The following is a 14,595-nucleotide window of genomic DNA, read 5'->3' as shown; positions in this document are numbered from 1 at the left end:
CCTTCATTTTCCTCAACATTTGACTGTGGCCACCATAGTGCTTCTGTCTTCTAAAACAAAACATACAGTAACAAATCTACCACAGAAATGTCATGTAATTGGATGATAGATAGATATGAGATAAAAAGATAGATATGAGATAAATAGATATGGGGTAGATAGATATGGGATAGATATGAGATAAATAGATATGAGATAGATAGATATAGATAGACAGATTTATTTCTAAACCAAATTGTGCTTTCTAGGTTTGTGCAGTTTTTTATGCGGTTAGGATGTGGAAAGGCAGTGCCAGATCCCAGGAGTCAACCAGTGCTGCTGCAGTACTCACTGGATGGTGGATTATCATGGAGCCTTCTTCAGGAATTCCTCTTTAGCAATTCCAGTAATGTTGGACGGTATATAGCTTTGGAAATTCCCCTTAAAGCTCGTTCCAGTTCCACTCGTCTTCGATGGTGGCAGCCATCGGAAAATGGACATTTCTACAGTCCGTGGGTTATTGATCAGGTAATCAATTTTGCTGTATTATTTACATTGTTGTATTTTCATACATTATTATTTTTGGTTTGGGTCTAATTTGCCTCTGGTTTGGGTTCTAGTCTTTTTTTTATTTTATTACATGAGCATTATTCTGGTATTGCTAATTTTACCAGAAATATGACATACAGTGTAGTGAAGATATGTTAGAAAACATGTCACCATCTCACTGCAGACCATGCAAGTCAATCCGTTACTGATTGGATGCAGTGAGACATACATAGGTTAAAGGATAAAATCACTGATTTAGGGTTCATGCACAGGAACGTATTTTTCTGTGTCCGTTCCTTTTTTTTTTGTAGGATCATTCATTTCAATGGGTCCGCCAAAAAAGTAAGTTACTCCGTGTGAATTCCGTTTCCGTATATCCGTTCCGCAAAATGTCCTATTATTGTTTGCATTATGGACAAGGATAGCACTGTTCTATTAGGGGCCAGTTGTTCTGTTCCGCAAAACACGGAATGCACATTGATGTAATCCGTATTTCTGGTGGATCGGTTTTTTATGGACAGCAAAATACATACGGTTCTGTTCATGAGCCCTTATACTAAATACTCCCATGACAGCTCCAGGTTTTCACCATGACAGCCCTGATCATTTATTAAAAAAATGTGCATATATCAATGTTTTCAGATTGTGTGAACTAGGCTTAGACATTCCAGAATGAATTTTCTACTTAAAGGGCTTCTGTCACCCCCCAAAAGTCATTTTTCGTTTTTGGGCTACTTAAAATCCTTATACTGCGATTTTTCACTATATAGTGCTCTTACCCTTTTTCGTTCAGTAGTTTCTTTAAAAACGGCACTTTTATAATATGTAAATTACCTCTCTACCAGCAAGTAGGGCGGTTACTTGCTGGTAGCAGCCGCATTCTGCTTTAAAACAAACGCCCCCTCCTCCTGTTGATTGACAGGGCCAGCGAGCGCTCTCGTCCCCTGGCTGGCCCTGTCTGCGTTCTAAATCTCGCGCCTGCGCCGTGCCGGTCTTCAGTCGGCGCAGGCGCACTGAGAGGAGGACGCTCACTCGGCCGCTCCCTCCTCAGTGCGCCTGTGCCGGGTGTAGATGTGACGTCATCGACGCAGGCGCATTAGGGAAGGAGCGGCCGAGCGAGCATCCTTCTCTCAGTGCACCTGCGCCGACTGAAGACCGCTACAGCGCAGGCGCGAGATTTAGAACGCAGACAGGGCCAGCCAGGGGATGAGAGCGCTCGCTGGCCCTGTCAATCAACAGGAGGAGGGGGCGTTTTTTGGAAAGCAGGATGCAGCTGCTACTAACAAGTAACTGCCCTTCTTGCTGGTAGAGAGGTAATTTACATATTATAAAAGTGAAGTTTTTAGAGAAACTACTGAACGAAAAAGGGTAAGAGCACTATATAGTGAAAAATCGCAGTATAAGGATTTTAAGTAGCCCAAAAATGAAAAATGACTTTTGGGGGTGACAGAAGCCCTTTAATTATTGCTTTACACTGTAATATTTAAAGGGTTTCTGCAGTTTGTTTAAACTGATGATCTATCCTCTGGATCGATCATCAGCATCTGATTGGCGGGGGTCTGACACCCGGGACCCCTGCCGATCAGCTATTTGAGAAGGCCGCGGCGGAGCTTAGTTGATACAAGGCCAGTTGATACAAGTCGTGACGTCACTGGGCCTGCGGTAAACAGTGTGAAGGCCGCGGCGCTCCAGGAGCGCCCCTGCCTTCTCAAATAGCTGATCGGCGGGGTCCCGGGTGTCAGACCTCCGCCAATCAGATGCTGATGATCTATCCAGAGGATAGATTATCAGTTTAAACAAATTGCAGAACCCATTTAATGGTTTAAAAAATGTGTTAACTAGAGAGTTCATGTTATATATAATTTTCTAGTAAGTTAGATGAACAGTATAAAGTAGTTGTCAGTAGTCAGTCATATCATTGCTGCAGTGTCGGTATATCATTGACATACCCACCTACCTCACGTCACCACTGAGGCCCATGATTTGCAGCAGCAGTCACATGTAGTAGTTGGGCATATCATTGCTGCAACACCAGAGACATCTAAGAGCGCTGCTGGAACAGTAAAATGTTTGGAGTCCTAGAAAACACATTTAAAAGGAGGAATTAAAAGAAAATCACTATAAATTGTCACACAGACTGTGTTCACAACTTCACCAGATGGTAAACTCTTCACCAGATTTATCACAGTGGCTCAAGCTGGATGATAAATCTGGTGCAGACACTTTGGCACCAGAATTGAGGTACACATCCTATAGGCCACCCTCTTTCCAGCAATGCTTCATCTCTCCTGTTAAGCCCTATCCCTTTTCGAGTAAGTCAGAAAAAAGTGTTGAAACTTTAGTTGCACCACACTGTGCCAATTTGGCCTACTTTTTAGACAGATTTTATATCCAGAAACATTCTTATATCTAGGCCCTTGTGTTGTTTTTTTATAGTTTTAGTGTAGTTTTGTAGTGATTTACCCCTTTTTTTTTTTGCAAAACCATATGTTTTGAATACTTTTTCACATTACTCCATTGGTAGTTATGACTGCAATGTGTGAGCTGAGCCTATGTATCCAGGGCTTCCTATGGTACATTAATATGTAAGTTTGTTTAGACAGGGAAATATCTAGTGTGTTTTTCCAAGTGAAATTTGTGTTAATATTGCTATTACTTAGAATATCATATTTGAAATAATGATATGTTTGCTTGTTGGTATAGTGTGATACTAAATGTATTTTAGAAGAAGTTTTAGAAGACACGTGTTTTTACATTTCTAGATTCTTATTGGTGGGAATATATCTGGAAACACTGTGTTAGAGGATGATTTCACCACTTTGGACAATAAGAAATGGTTACTCCATCCTGGAGGCACAAAAATGTCAGTTTGTGGATCTAGTGGTGATGCACTTGTGTTCATTGAAAAAGCCAGCACTCGTTATGTGGTTACAACGGACATCGTGGTAAATGAAGATTCTTTCATGCAGCTGGATTTTGCTGCTTCCTGCTCTGTTACAGACTCTTGCTATGGTAAGAAACTTTAACCAAGAAGAGGTCATCACAAATACAAACACAAAGAGGGACACTTATTATGAATTATACACCACTTTTTGGCATATTAACATTATTTGCGGCAAAATCTGCGACTTTTTGACATTCACGTCACCTTTCCCAAGTGCCAAGAAAAGGGGTGTGTTGTGGGCGAGGAAGAGGGCAAGCCGGCAGGCGCGTCTCATTTATCATTTTCCATGCCAGTTTGTGGCATGGAAAATGCCTTAAAGGGGTTGTCTCATCATAGACAAAGGGGGAATATCACTATATAGAGAATGGAGCCCCGCAAGGTGGTGGCTGGAGGACTCTGGTCCGGCCACCACCAAGCCAGCTCCCCATAAAAATGAATGGAAGCGCACCTCACATGATGGGCCACCGCTTCCATTCACTTCTATGGGCTTGACAGAAAATAGAAAATAAATGGAGGGCGGCTGCGCATGCGCAGTGCGCACGCCTTCACTTTTGGGACCCGCACCTATAAGACAATGGGGGCATATCCTAGCGATATGCCCCCATTGTCTGTCATGAGACAACCCCTTTAAGTCTACTCCAGCAAGGGAGCTGGTGTAGATTTTAGTATGTTGCACAGCCTGCTGGAGGAAGTGCTAAAGTTATGTAAAGACCTGAGCCTCCACATAACTTTGGCGCATCCACCAGCAGACTAAGACGGGATTCTAAATCACCTATCTTAATAAATGTCCCCCAATGTCCATATTTTTACAGTATTCTGAGCAACATGCATACAAATTACCAATTGAGGCATCATGACATGACAGTGTCCCTATATTTAGGTCTCCAAACAATAGTTCAGTAAAATATGGACACTTTACATGTGCATTCTGCATTTTCCTCATTCTCATCATTAGAAAGGCTCATCTACAAAATGGACCAGAATAGCACATGTTCCATCATTTGTGGAATGGAAAAACAGATCCACCAAAAATCACTGACATATATTTGGTGCCATAGAAATGAATGCCAACCAAACATTTGAAAATTATTAAGAACAATCAGGGGAATATTATGGAGTCATTTATGCCGCATTTATCAAATGTCACATGTTTGTCTTATCCTTAAACCTAATACAGGAACTTATGTCTAGAAAAGCTACTCCAGTTTTCCTACTTCACTGTCCTACTGGAATGTGATTGTGACTTTTTTGTGCCTTTTAAAAAAAAGTATTTATGCTAAATCTGGAGTGAAACTCATTAACATAGCTAACCACACCCACTCTTCCACCCAAAGTTCAAAACTGGAATGAGTGGTGTAAAAATGCAAAAGTCTCACGAATGCAGATTCATATTTGACCTAACATTTTCTGCTGAATAACAGTAAGGGCTCATTCTCATGAACGTGTGCTGCCCATTGCCTGATCCACAATACACGGGCACCGTTCACTTCAATGGATCCGCAAATCTGGAGATACGGAACGGAACACTACGGAAGCACTACGGAGTGCTTCCTGGGGTTCCGTTCCCCCGCACCACAAAAATATAGAACTTGCTCTATCTTTTTGCGGAGCGGATGGATTGCAAATCCATTCAAGTGAATGGGTCCGCGATCCCCAGTCTGTGCCTGTGCATTGCAGACCACAATTTGCGGTCCACAGCACGGGAACGGGCTTCACATGGTTGTGTGAACAAGCCCTAAATGTGATGGACCAAAGCTGTCACTGAAGCTTCAGTCTTTAGTCTCTTTTAAAGACAGTTAATCTCACCGTTTGGTCTTAAAATTTTCTGAAATATAGCTCAATGAGTCACTTAAAAATACATAATTGAACTGAATATTCCTAGCAGAATATATAATAAAAATGATAGATTCTCTGTAAAGGTGTCCTGGGTTTACAACTATTCATAATGCACCTTGAAAATTCAATATTAGTCTCTAAAAAGAAGAGTTTTACTAAAATGTTTAAGCACAGCAGTGTGTTTTCAAACCAATCTGGTGCATATCACAAAACCAATAACTGCAATGCATAGGTTAAAATAAACTTAACAAATGGATTCATTTCTACCAGATTGTTGCAAAGAAACTGGTGCAAGAATCTGAAAATATAAATTCTTATCCTGTTATCATTTATAGAAAATCTCTTTTAAGACTCATGCACATGACTGTTGTCAACCGGTGCCCATATTGTGGCCTGCAAACAGCGGGTCCTCAAATAACGGGCACTGGCTGTTTGTGCACTGCATCATGGATTCGGACCCATTCACTTGAATAGGTTCTGCAATCCGGTAGGTGCGATGCAGAACGAGGGCACGGAACCACACAGAAGTACTACGAAGTGCTTCCGTGGTTTTCTGTCCGTGCCTCCACACCGCAAAAAAAATAGAACATGTTCAATTTGTATGCGGTGCGGACAGATCACAGACCCATGCAAGTTGAATGGGTCTGCATCTGTCTGCGCCAGCGACACGGAAGTTGCCTGTGCATTGGGGACCGCAATTTTCAAAATGTTTTGAATGTCTGAGAGAGCTTGTGGATTTGGAAGGCAGGTTTGTATGCATCTACTGTGTGAGAAATGGTGTAAGGATGGTGTTGGTGACGATCTATATTCCTCTGCCGTACAGTTCGATACCTCTGAGAATGGTGTTGGAGTTCATGGCAGAATAATAAAATTTTTTTTTAATAGAGTAGTGAATGAAGAAATGGATAGATGCAAGGTGCCATCAGGAGTTGAGTCTCATGGAAACCCCTTTTGGTAGATTGATACGAGAATTGGGACTGGCAGATGTATGGAGGGAAGCCCATCCTGGGGAAAAAAAAGGTATTCTTGCTGTTCATCTACCTATAGGTCTCTCTCTAGAATAGATATGGGATTGGCAAACTCACTCATGAACCCATTAGTGCGCATGTCGGAATACTTACCTAGAACTCTGCCGGATCACTCACCACTGCATGTTGAGTTGGACCTGTCGGAGAATGCCAGGCATGGGCCCAGAGTCTGGAGACTTAATGCCTTTTGGTTGACAATCATGGGAGAAACAGAGGATGTAAAGGCTGCGCTACAGGAATACTTTGATATTAATGTGGGTTCGTCCTCAATACATGTGAGGGATATTAATTAAATCCATCAGTAGGATTAAACCTAGGTCTAGGGAGGTAGATATCTGAATGCATGCAAGAATGCAGGCAGCGGAGGTAACTTTTACTCAGGTTCCAGCAATAGAAAATGGATAGGGATTGAGAGCTGCGCAGGAGGCGCTGAGATGTCATCTCCTTCAAGCAACGGAGAGGAACCGCCTCTTTTACAAACATAAGTTTTTTGAAGAAGGGGAAAGAGTGGTGCACATGCTCTCTATGATATCCAAAGCACAGCAGGGTTCTACTTGTATTATGGGACTAATGGATTCGAAAGGAAAGCTTAGACAAGATACTAGTAGTATTTTGGAAATCCTTGGTGGTTTTTATTCCTCTTTATATTCCTCAAAAACATCATGCTTGGATTGAGATATTAGATAATTTTTGGCGGAATTAGAGCTCCTGAAACTGTCACATGAGGACTGTACGCTATTAGTTGCCCCCTTAAAATTGGAGGAATTAGAGGAGGCAGTGAAATCCATGGCTAATGATAAGTTGCCAGGGCTGGATGGTCTACCTGCCGAGATGTATAAAACAAATTATGACATATTGCTCCCCGAGCTGTTGAAAGTGTACAATCACTCCTTGGAGATAGGCTATTTGCATGACTACATGCAAAAAGCGCTTATTCTGGTTATCCCTAAACCGGGGAAGGACTCAAAGCTGCCAGATTCTTACAGGCCCTTCTCACTGTTGTCCATGGACGTCAAGATCCTAGCAAAAGCCTTGGCTATGCGCCTATCCAAAATTATATTGTCTCTAATCAACCCAGACCAGACTGGATTCATGCCCCAAAAATCCACCTCTTTCAGTATCCGTAGAGTCTTTACTAGTTTGCAGATACTAGCACATAATGTGGGAGATAGGGCCATTTTCTCACTGGATGTGGCCAAGGCCTTTAATAGTGTTGAATGGCAGTTTTTGTGGTGTGCTCTTAACCAAATGGGATTTGGACAAAAATTAATATCCTGGGTGAAAGTACTTTACTCAAGCCCAAAGGCAAGAATCAGGGCAAATTGGGGCATGTCCATGAGATTTCAATTACGGTGCAACTGGGTACTTGGCAGGGATGTCCTCTGTCGCTGTTGTTGTTTGCTCTGGCGTTAGAGCCACTGGCTGCTGCAGTGCATAAGTCTCATTCTATTCAGGGATTTCGGTATGGTATGGTACAGTACACAATAAGGTGGTGATGTATGCAGACGATACCCTGCTGTTTTTGGGTGACACATCTACATCACTAGTTGCTGTGATGTCTCTTATTGAAAGGTTTGGGCAGTTGTCTGGTTTAACAATTAACTGGCATAAATCTGCAACAGAAATATCCCATGAGTAGAGACATTTAAATATTTAGGTATTAACATATCCCCTGAAAATTAAGGATTTTGAGGAATTAAAGGGCTTCTGTCACCCCCCAAAAGTCATTTTTCATTTTTGGGCTAATTAAAATCCTTATAGTGCGATTATTCAATATATAGTGCTCTTAACTTTTTCTGTGGCTTAGTTTCTTTAAAAACCGCACTTTTCTAATATGTAAAATACCTCGCTACCAGGTCAGAAATTCCCATACAACATACAATGCATTCGGTTTGGCGCAATATCAAACACTTAAAGGGAACCTGTCACCAGGATTTTGTGTATAGAGCTGAGGACATGGGTTGCTAGATGGCTGCTAGCACATCCGCAATACCCAGTCCCCATAGCTCTGTGTGCTTTTATTGTGTAAAAAAAATGATTTGATTCATATGCATATTAACCTGAGATGAGTCCTGTCCCTGACTCATATCAGGGACAGGACTCATCTCAGGTTAATATACATATGTATCAAATCATTTTTTTTACACAATAAAAGCACACAGAGCTATGGGGACTGGGTATTGCGGATGTGCTAGCGGCCATCTAGCAACCCATGTCCTCAGCTCTATACACAAAATCCTGGTGACAGGTTCCCTTTAAGAGGGGTTTCTGGGATTACAGAATATGCCCCAATATGGCGTAACCCAGTTTTGTCTGAATTCGAATCGCTGACAGGGTTTGATGAATGGAAGAGAAGGGAGTGACAAGAATGGGACACCTCCTGAAGGGTGGAGTGTTCAGAGCTTTTACTAGCTTCCAGGAGGTCTATGGCATTCCTGGATGTTGTTTCTATCTATATCTACAAATGCCGACATGCCTATAACACTATGATCAAGAATGGTCTTATGGTGTCACAGCAGGATACAGCATTACACTTTATAGTTTCAAGAGGAGAGGGTTGATATCCATGGTATATAGGTTGTTGCTTGACAAATACCTAGAGGTACATCCATTGACCAGGATGCAAAAATGGGAACAAGACGTAGGCGTAATTTCAAAAAATGTATTGTCTGATATACTAGAAGTGGTACCTCTTTCCTCTTTGAGTGAAAGTGGAAAACAATCACAATTATTTATTATTCATAGAGTGTACACCGATTTTCTTACATGGGATGGGCATCAGATCAGATGCTAAATGTCCTAGATGTTCTATGGAATCTGCTGATCTGATACACATGCTATGGCAGTGTCCAGTTATAACTACTTTCTGGGATAAGGTGATTGATGTCATACAGAAAGCCTACACAGTACGAATACCACGGGACCCCAAGGTGTGCATCTTGGGTTATGTGTCAGAATTGGGAACAGAAAACACACTTAAGGTGGCTATAGGCCGCTTGCTATATGTGGCTAGGAAATTGATAGCTCTACATTGGATTCAGGCTGATCCCCCAACACCCAGATACAGGTCCTTCTCAAAAAATTAGCATATTGTGATAAAGTTCATTATTTTCTGTAATGTACTGATAAACATTAGACTTTCATATATTTTAGATTCATTACACACCAACTGAAGTAGTTCAAGCCTTTTATTGTTTTAATATTGATGATTTTGGCATACAGCTAATGAGAAACCCCAAATTCCTATCTAAAAAAATTAGCATATTTCACCCAACCAATAAAAGAAAAGTGTTTTTAATACAAAAAAAGTCAACCTTCAAATAATTATGTTCAGTTATGCACTCAATACTTGGTTGGGAATCCTTTTGCAGAAATGACTGCTTCAATGCGGCGTGGCATGGAGGCAATCAGCCTGTGGCACTGCTGAGGTGTTATGGAGGCCCAGGATGCTTCGATAGCGGCCTTAAGCTCATCCAGAGTGTTGGGTCTTGCGTCTCTCAACTTTCTCTTCCCAATATCCCACAGATTCTCTATGGGGTTCAGGTCAGGAGAGTTGGCAGGCCAATTGAGCACAGTAATACCATGGTCAGTAAACCATTTACCAGTGGTTTTGGCACTGTGAGCAGGTGCCAGGTCGTGCTAAAAAAATGAAATCTTCATCTCCATAAAGCTTTTCAGCAGATGGAAGCATGAAGTGCTCCAAAATCTCCTGATAGCTAGCTGCATTGACCCTGCCCTTGATAAAACACAGTGGACCAACACCAGCAGCTGACATGGCACCCCAGACCATCACTGGCTGTGGGTACTTGACACTGGACTTCAGGCATTTTGGCATTTCCCTCTCCCCAGTCTTCCTCCAGACTCTGGCACCTTGATTTCCGAATGACATGCAAAATTAGCTTTCATCCGAAAAAAGTACTTTGGACCACTGAGCAACAGTCCAGTGCTGCTTCTCTGTAGCCCAGGTCAGGCGCTTCTGCCGCTGTTTCTGGTTCAAAAGTGGCTTGACCTGGGGAATGCGGCACCTGTAGCCCATTTCCTGCACACGCCTGTACACGGTGGCTCTGGATGTTTGTACTCCAGACTCAGTCCACTGCTTCCGCAGGTCCCCCAAGGTCTGGAATCGGTCCTTCTCCACAATCTTCCTTAGGGTCCGGTCACCTCTTCTCGTTGTGCAGCGTTTTCTGCCACACTTTTTCCTTCCCACAGACTTCCCACTGAGGTGTCTTGATACAGCACTCTGGGAACAGCCTATTCGTTCAGAAATTTCTTTCTGTGTCTTACCCTCTTGCTTGAGGGTGTCAATGATGGCCTTCTGGACAGCAGTCAGGTCGGCAGTCTTACCCATGATTGCGGTTTTTAGTAATGAACCAGGCTGGGAGTTTTTAAAAGCCTCAGGAATCTTTTGCAGGTGTTTAGAGTTAATTAGTTGATTCAGATGATTAGGTTAATAGCTAGTTTAGAGAACCTCTTCATGATATGCTAATTTTTTGAGATAGGAATTTTGGGTTTTCATGAGCTGTATGCCAAAATCATCAATATTAAAACAATAAAAGGCTTGAACTACTTCAGTTGGTGTGTAATGAATCTAAAATATATGAAAGTCTAATATTTATCAGTACATTACAGAAAATAATGAACTTTATCACAATATGCTAATTTTTTTAAAAGGACCTGTACACCCAATGTAAAATAACAATATGCTTGTATACTAGAAAGCTTTCTTCCAGAAAAGAGGTTGTCCCCTCAAATATGAGAAGCTATGGGAGTTGTGGCTGGAATTTGTGCGAGTAAAAAATATTACGGGATAAAGATGCAGCTGATACCGGAATAGGGGGGATTGGTTAGGGTTCTGAGTTCAAAGAAAAGAAAGATTCATGTCATATATGTATCTGTCAACATGCATGTACACTGTATAGTTGGGACTTACTCTCTGACATATTTTAAATGTATGTTGTTTTTATTCTTTGTGACATGTGATTAATAAAAACGATCTGATTTAAAAAAAAAAGTTATTGTAACCACAACCAACCTCTTCAATTTTCTATAGATTTTTTATAGTAGTGCTCTGTGTGAGAGCTATGCAGCTACACCTCTTTTTGTTTGGCACATTCCCCAGACCTCTCAATTTATGAAATAAAATTTGTGGCATGTGGATCCTTATCTTAAGTTGACTCTGTCACCCAGATCAAGTCTACCCTACCAGGCATATAGCCGACAATGGAGACAAAAATCATAACTTTATTTCTTATGTAGTTGTTCCGGGTTAGGCAGAAACAGCAACTTTTAAAAATATGCTAATGAGGCATTCGAGCACTCGGAGGCGGGCTTATACCTTCCGAGCACTGCTTCTGTGACTCCTCCGTTCATTGCTAATTCCGGCCTTCCACACCTAATCACACCCCCATGTCCATTGATTGACAGCACTAGACCTATCGGTCTAGCTCTGAGATCCCGCGCCTGGGCACTTGCTTCTTGGATATTTTCCATTCTTCCAGGCTTGTGTGTATGTCTAGTATTCCTCATTAGCATATTTTTTAAAAGTAGCTTTTTCTGCCTAACCAGACCTACTACATGAGAAATAAAGGTATGTTTTTTGTCTCCATCGTCGGGCCCTACCAGGATATATGCCTCTTTAAATGTATTATCCCACATATCAAGTTCATAGAAATAGTCCCATAAGGCCATTATCTGCTAATTACTACTTTGACCCCTCTCCCCCAAAATAAATGTTTAACCACTTAAAGACCGGGCCATTTACCCCCCCCCCCCCCCCCCCCAACACACACACTCACACTCCTAAATAGTTGCATTTTCCATTTTTTTAAGTATGTTTCTTTAAAAGCCATAACTTTTTTTCTCATTCAGTTACCGGTATTTAACAAATTTTTGCTAATAACACAACAAGCGACTAACATTTTATTTTAAATTATGTCTTCTTCCCATAATGATTGTTTTGATGTATAGGATGTATGGAAACGAGGTTAGAACCTGCCATGTGACGTGGTCACTTTGTTTAATAACTCTTTTTTCTTGTACATTTTTTTTTTACATCTGTGCCCCTATAAGGTTATACAAGATTTGGGGATCATTTAACATTACATTTTTTATTGCTGATTTCACCTGTAACTGGGATTTACATAATAGCCCCAGTTACAGGAGCATAAAAGCCCACAGAGAAGTTGTACATGGGTATTAAACCTCACTGTAGGCTTATCTGAGTCTGCTAAGATGCAGCAGCTTGGTAAGCTGTGAGGAGGCCTCAAACAGCTGATCTGCAGGGCTGCTGGGAGTAAGACCCCTGCAGATCCCATATTGATGACCTATCCTGAGGGTAGGTCATCAATATTAAAATTCCAGAGAACCTCTTTAATGTCCTGTACTAGATCACTACCAGTTTACTTCCTCTTTGGCATCTGTATATATAGTGTCCCATAGGTTCATCAGTCTTCTTAGGCTACTTTCACACTTGCGGTAGAGGATTCCGACGGAACTGCCTGCCGGATCAGGAAATCCGGACGCAAACGGATGCATTTGTGAGACGAATCCGGATGCAAATCCGTCTGATAAATGCATTGTCATCCGGAAAAACGTATCCAGTATTAATTTTTTTCGCATTTTTAAAGGTCTGCGCATGCGCAGACCGGAAGAGCAGATCCGTCAATGCCGGATCTGGCACTAATATATTTCAATTGAAATTAATGCCGGATCCGGCATTCCGGCAAGTGTTCAGGATTTTTGGCCGGACAGACAAATGCAGCATGCTGTGGTATTTTCTCCGGCCAAAAAACGTAAGAGGGACTGAACTGATGCTTCCTGTTTTTTTTCCGGTATTGAGCCCCTAGGACGGAACTCAATAATGGAAAAGAAAAACACTAGCGTGAAAGTACCCTTACGTCTCTGACAGGTGTGAATATAGTCACCAGTAGGTTTCCCGGTCAGTCTCTTTTCCAATCTGTCCACTGTAAGTTCCATCATAATTGTAGCATGAGAAATTTAGCACTGAAGAGATAAATGCTTCTACTCCCTGTATGTGCTATTACCCCCTGCTTATATACCTATCAAATACCATTTAATTTAAATTTCCATATATTCTGTATAACATCATCCTCAAAAGCAAAATCATGAAAAGCAGTCTTCTCATCTCTGTCCTATATTGCTGTACCACTGTACAGACCCTGGTCCTTCCCTGAAAAGCAGATAAGAAGGCAATTTATATTGACTGTTGTTCATTGAACACATGATCTTTTCACTGTGAATAGAAAGAAGAATCCACCACTGGACAGAGTGATTGAGCATTTGTGTCCACCAGCACTTAGCTCAGTAGATGTATGTGCACATTGATATACACTTTGAACACCGGGTAGTACCATACTATGCAAGTAAGGGTCCGCAAAACATGGAAAATCGGCAATGTGCGTTCCGCATTTTCGCACCGCACATCGCCGGCACTAATAGAATATGCCTATTCTTGTCCGCTATAACATGGTTATAAGGGGAAATAATAGCATTCTGAATACAGAATGTATAGTACAATAGGGCTGGAGGGGTTAAAAAAATAAATAAATAATTTAACTCACCTTAATCCACTTGTTCGCACAGCCGGCATCTCTCCTGTCTTCTTCTTTGAGGAATAGGAGCTTTGATGACGTCACTGCGCTCATCACATGGTCTATCACATGATCTTTTACCATTGTGATGGATCATGTGACGGACCATGTGATGATCGCAGTGACGTCATCAAAGGTCCTTTTCCTCACAGATGAAGACAGAAGAGATGCCGGCTGCGCGAACAAGTGGATTAAGGTGAGTTAAATTATTATAATTCTTTTTAAACCCCTCCAGCCCTATTGTACTATGCATTCTGTATTCAGAATGCTATTATTTCCCCTTATAACCATGTTATAAGGGAAAATAATAATGATCGGGTCCCCATCCTGATCGTCTCCTAGCAACCGTGCGTGAAAATCTTGCTTGCGGATGCTTGCGATTTTCACGCAGCCCCATTCACTTCTATGGGGCCTGCGTTGCGTTGAAAACACACAAAATAGAGCTTGCTGCGATTTTCACACAACGCACAAGTGATGCATGAAAATCACCGCTCATGTGCACAGCCCCATAGAAATGAATGGGTCCGGATTCAGTGCGGGTGCAATGCGTTCACTTTACACATTGCACCCGCGCTGAAAACTCGCCCGTGTGAAAGGGGCCTTAGAGACACAGATCATAATGTATTAACAATAAATTACAGTAAAAAAA

General features: G+C 41.7%; 1 protein-coding gene across 2 annotated transcripts in view; it reads left to right on the top strand.

Moving 5' to 3' along the window:
- The window catches only part of RELN (reelin), a 716,958-nt gene that overhangs the window by 615,846 nt on the left and 86,517 nt on the right, over positions 1 to 14,595 (top strand). For both annotated transcript variants that reach the window (XM_044280166.1, XM_044280165.1), the window contains exons 44-45: positions 249 to 507; positions 3,291 to 3,540. In XM_044280166.1, the coding sequence (XP_044136101.1) occupies positions 249 to 507; positions 3,291 to 3,540 (509 nt within the window). The remainder of the gene's footprint in view (positions 1 to 248; positions 508 to 3,290; positions 3,541 to 14,595) is intronic.

The sequence above is a fragment of the Bufo gargarizans genome, chromosome 2 (assembly GCF_014858855.1).
Source record: "Bufo gargarizans isolate SCDJY-AF-19 chromosome 2, ASM1485885v1, whole genome shotgun sequence".
Lineage (NCBI taxonomy): Eukaryota > Metazoa > Chordata > Amphibia > Anura > Bufonidae > Bufo > Bufo gargarizans.
This window is presented reverse-complemented; position numbering and strand designations above follow the sequence as displayed.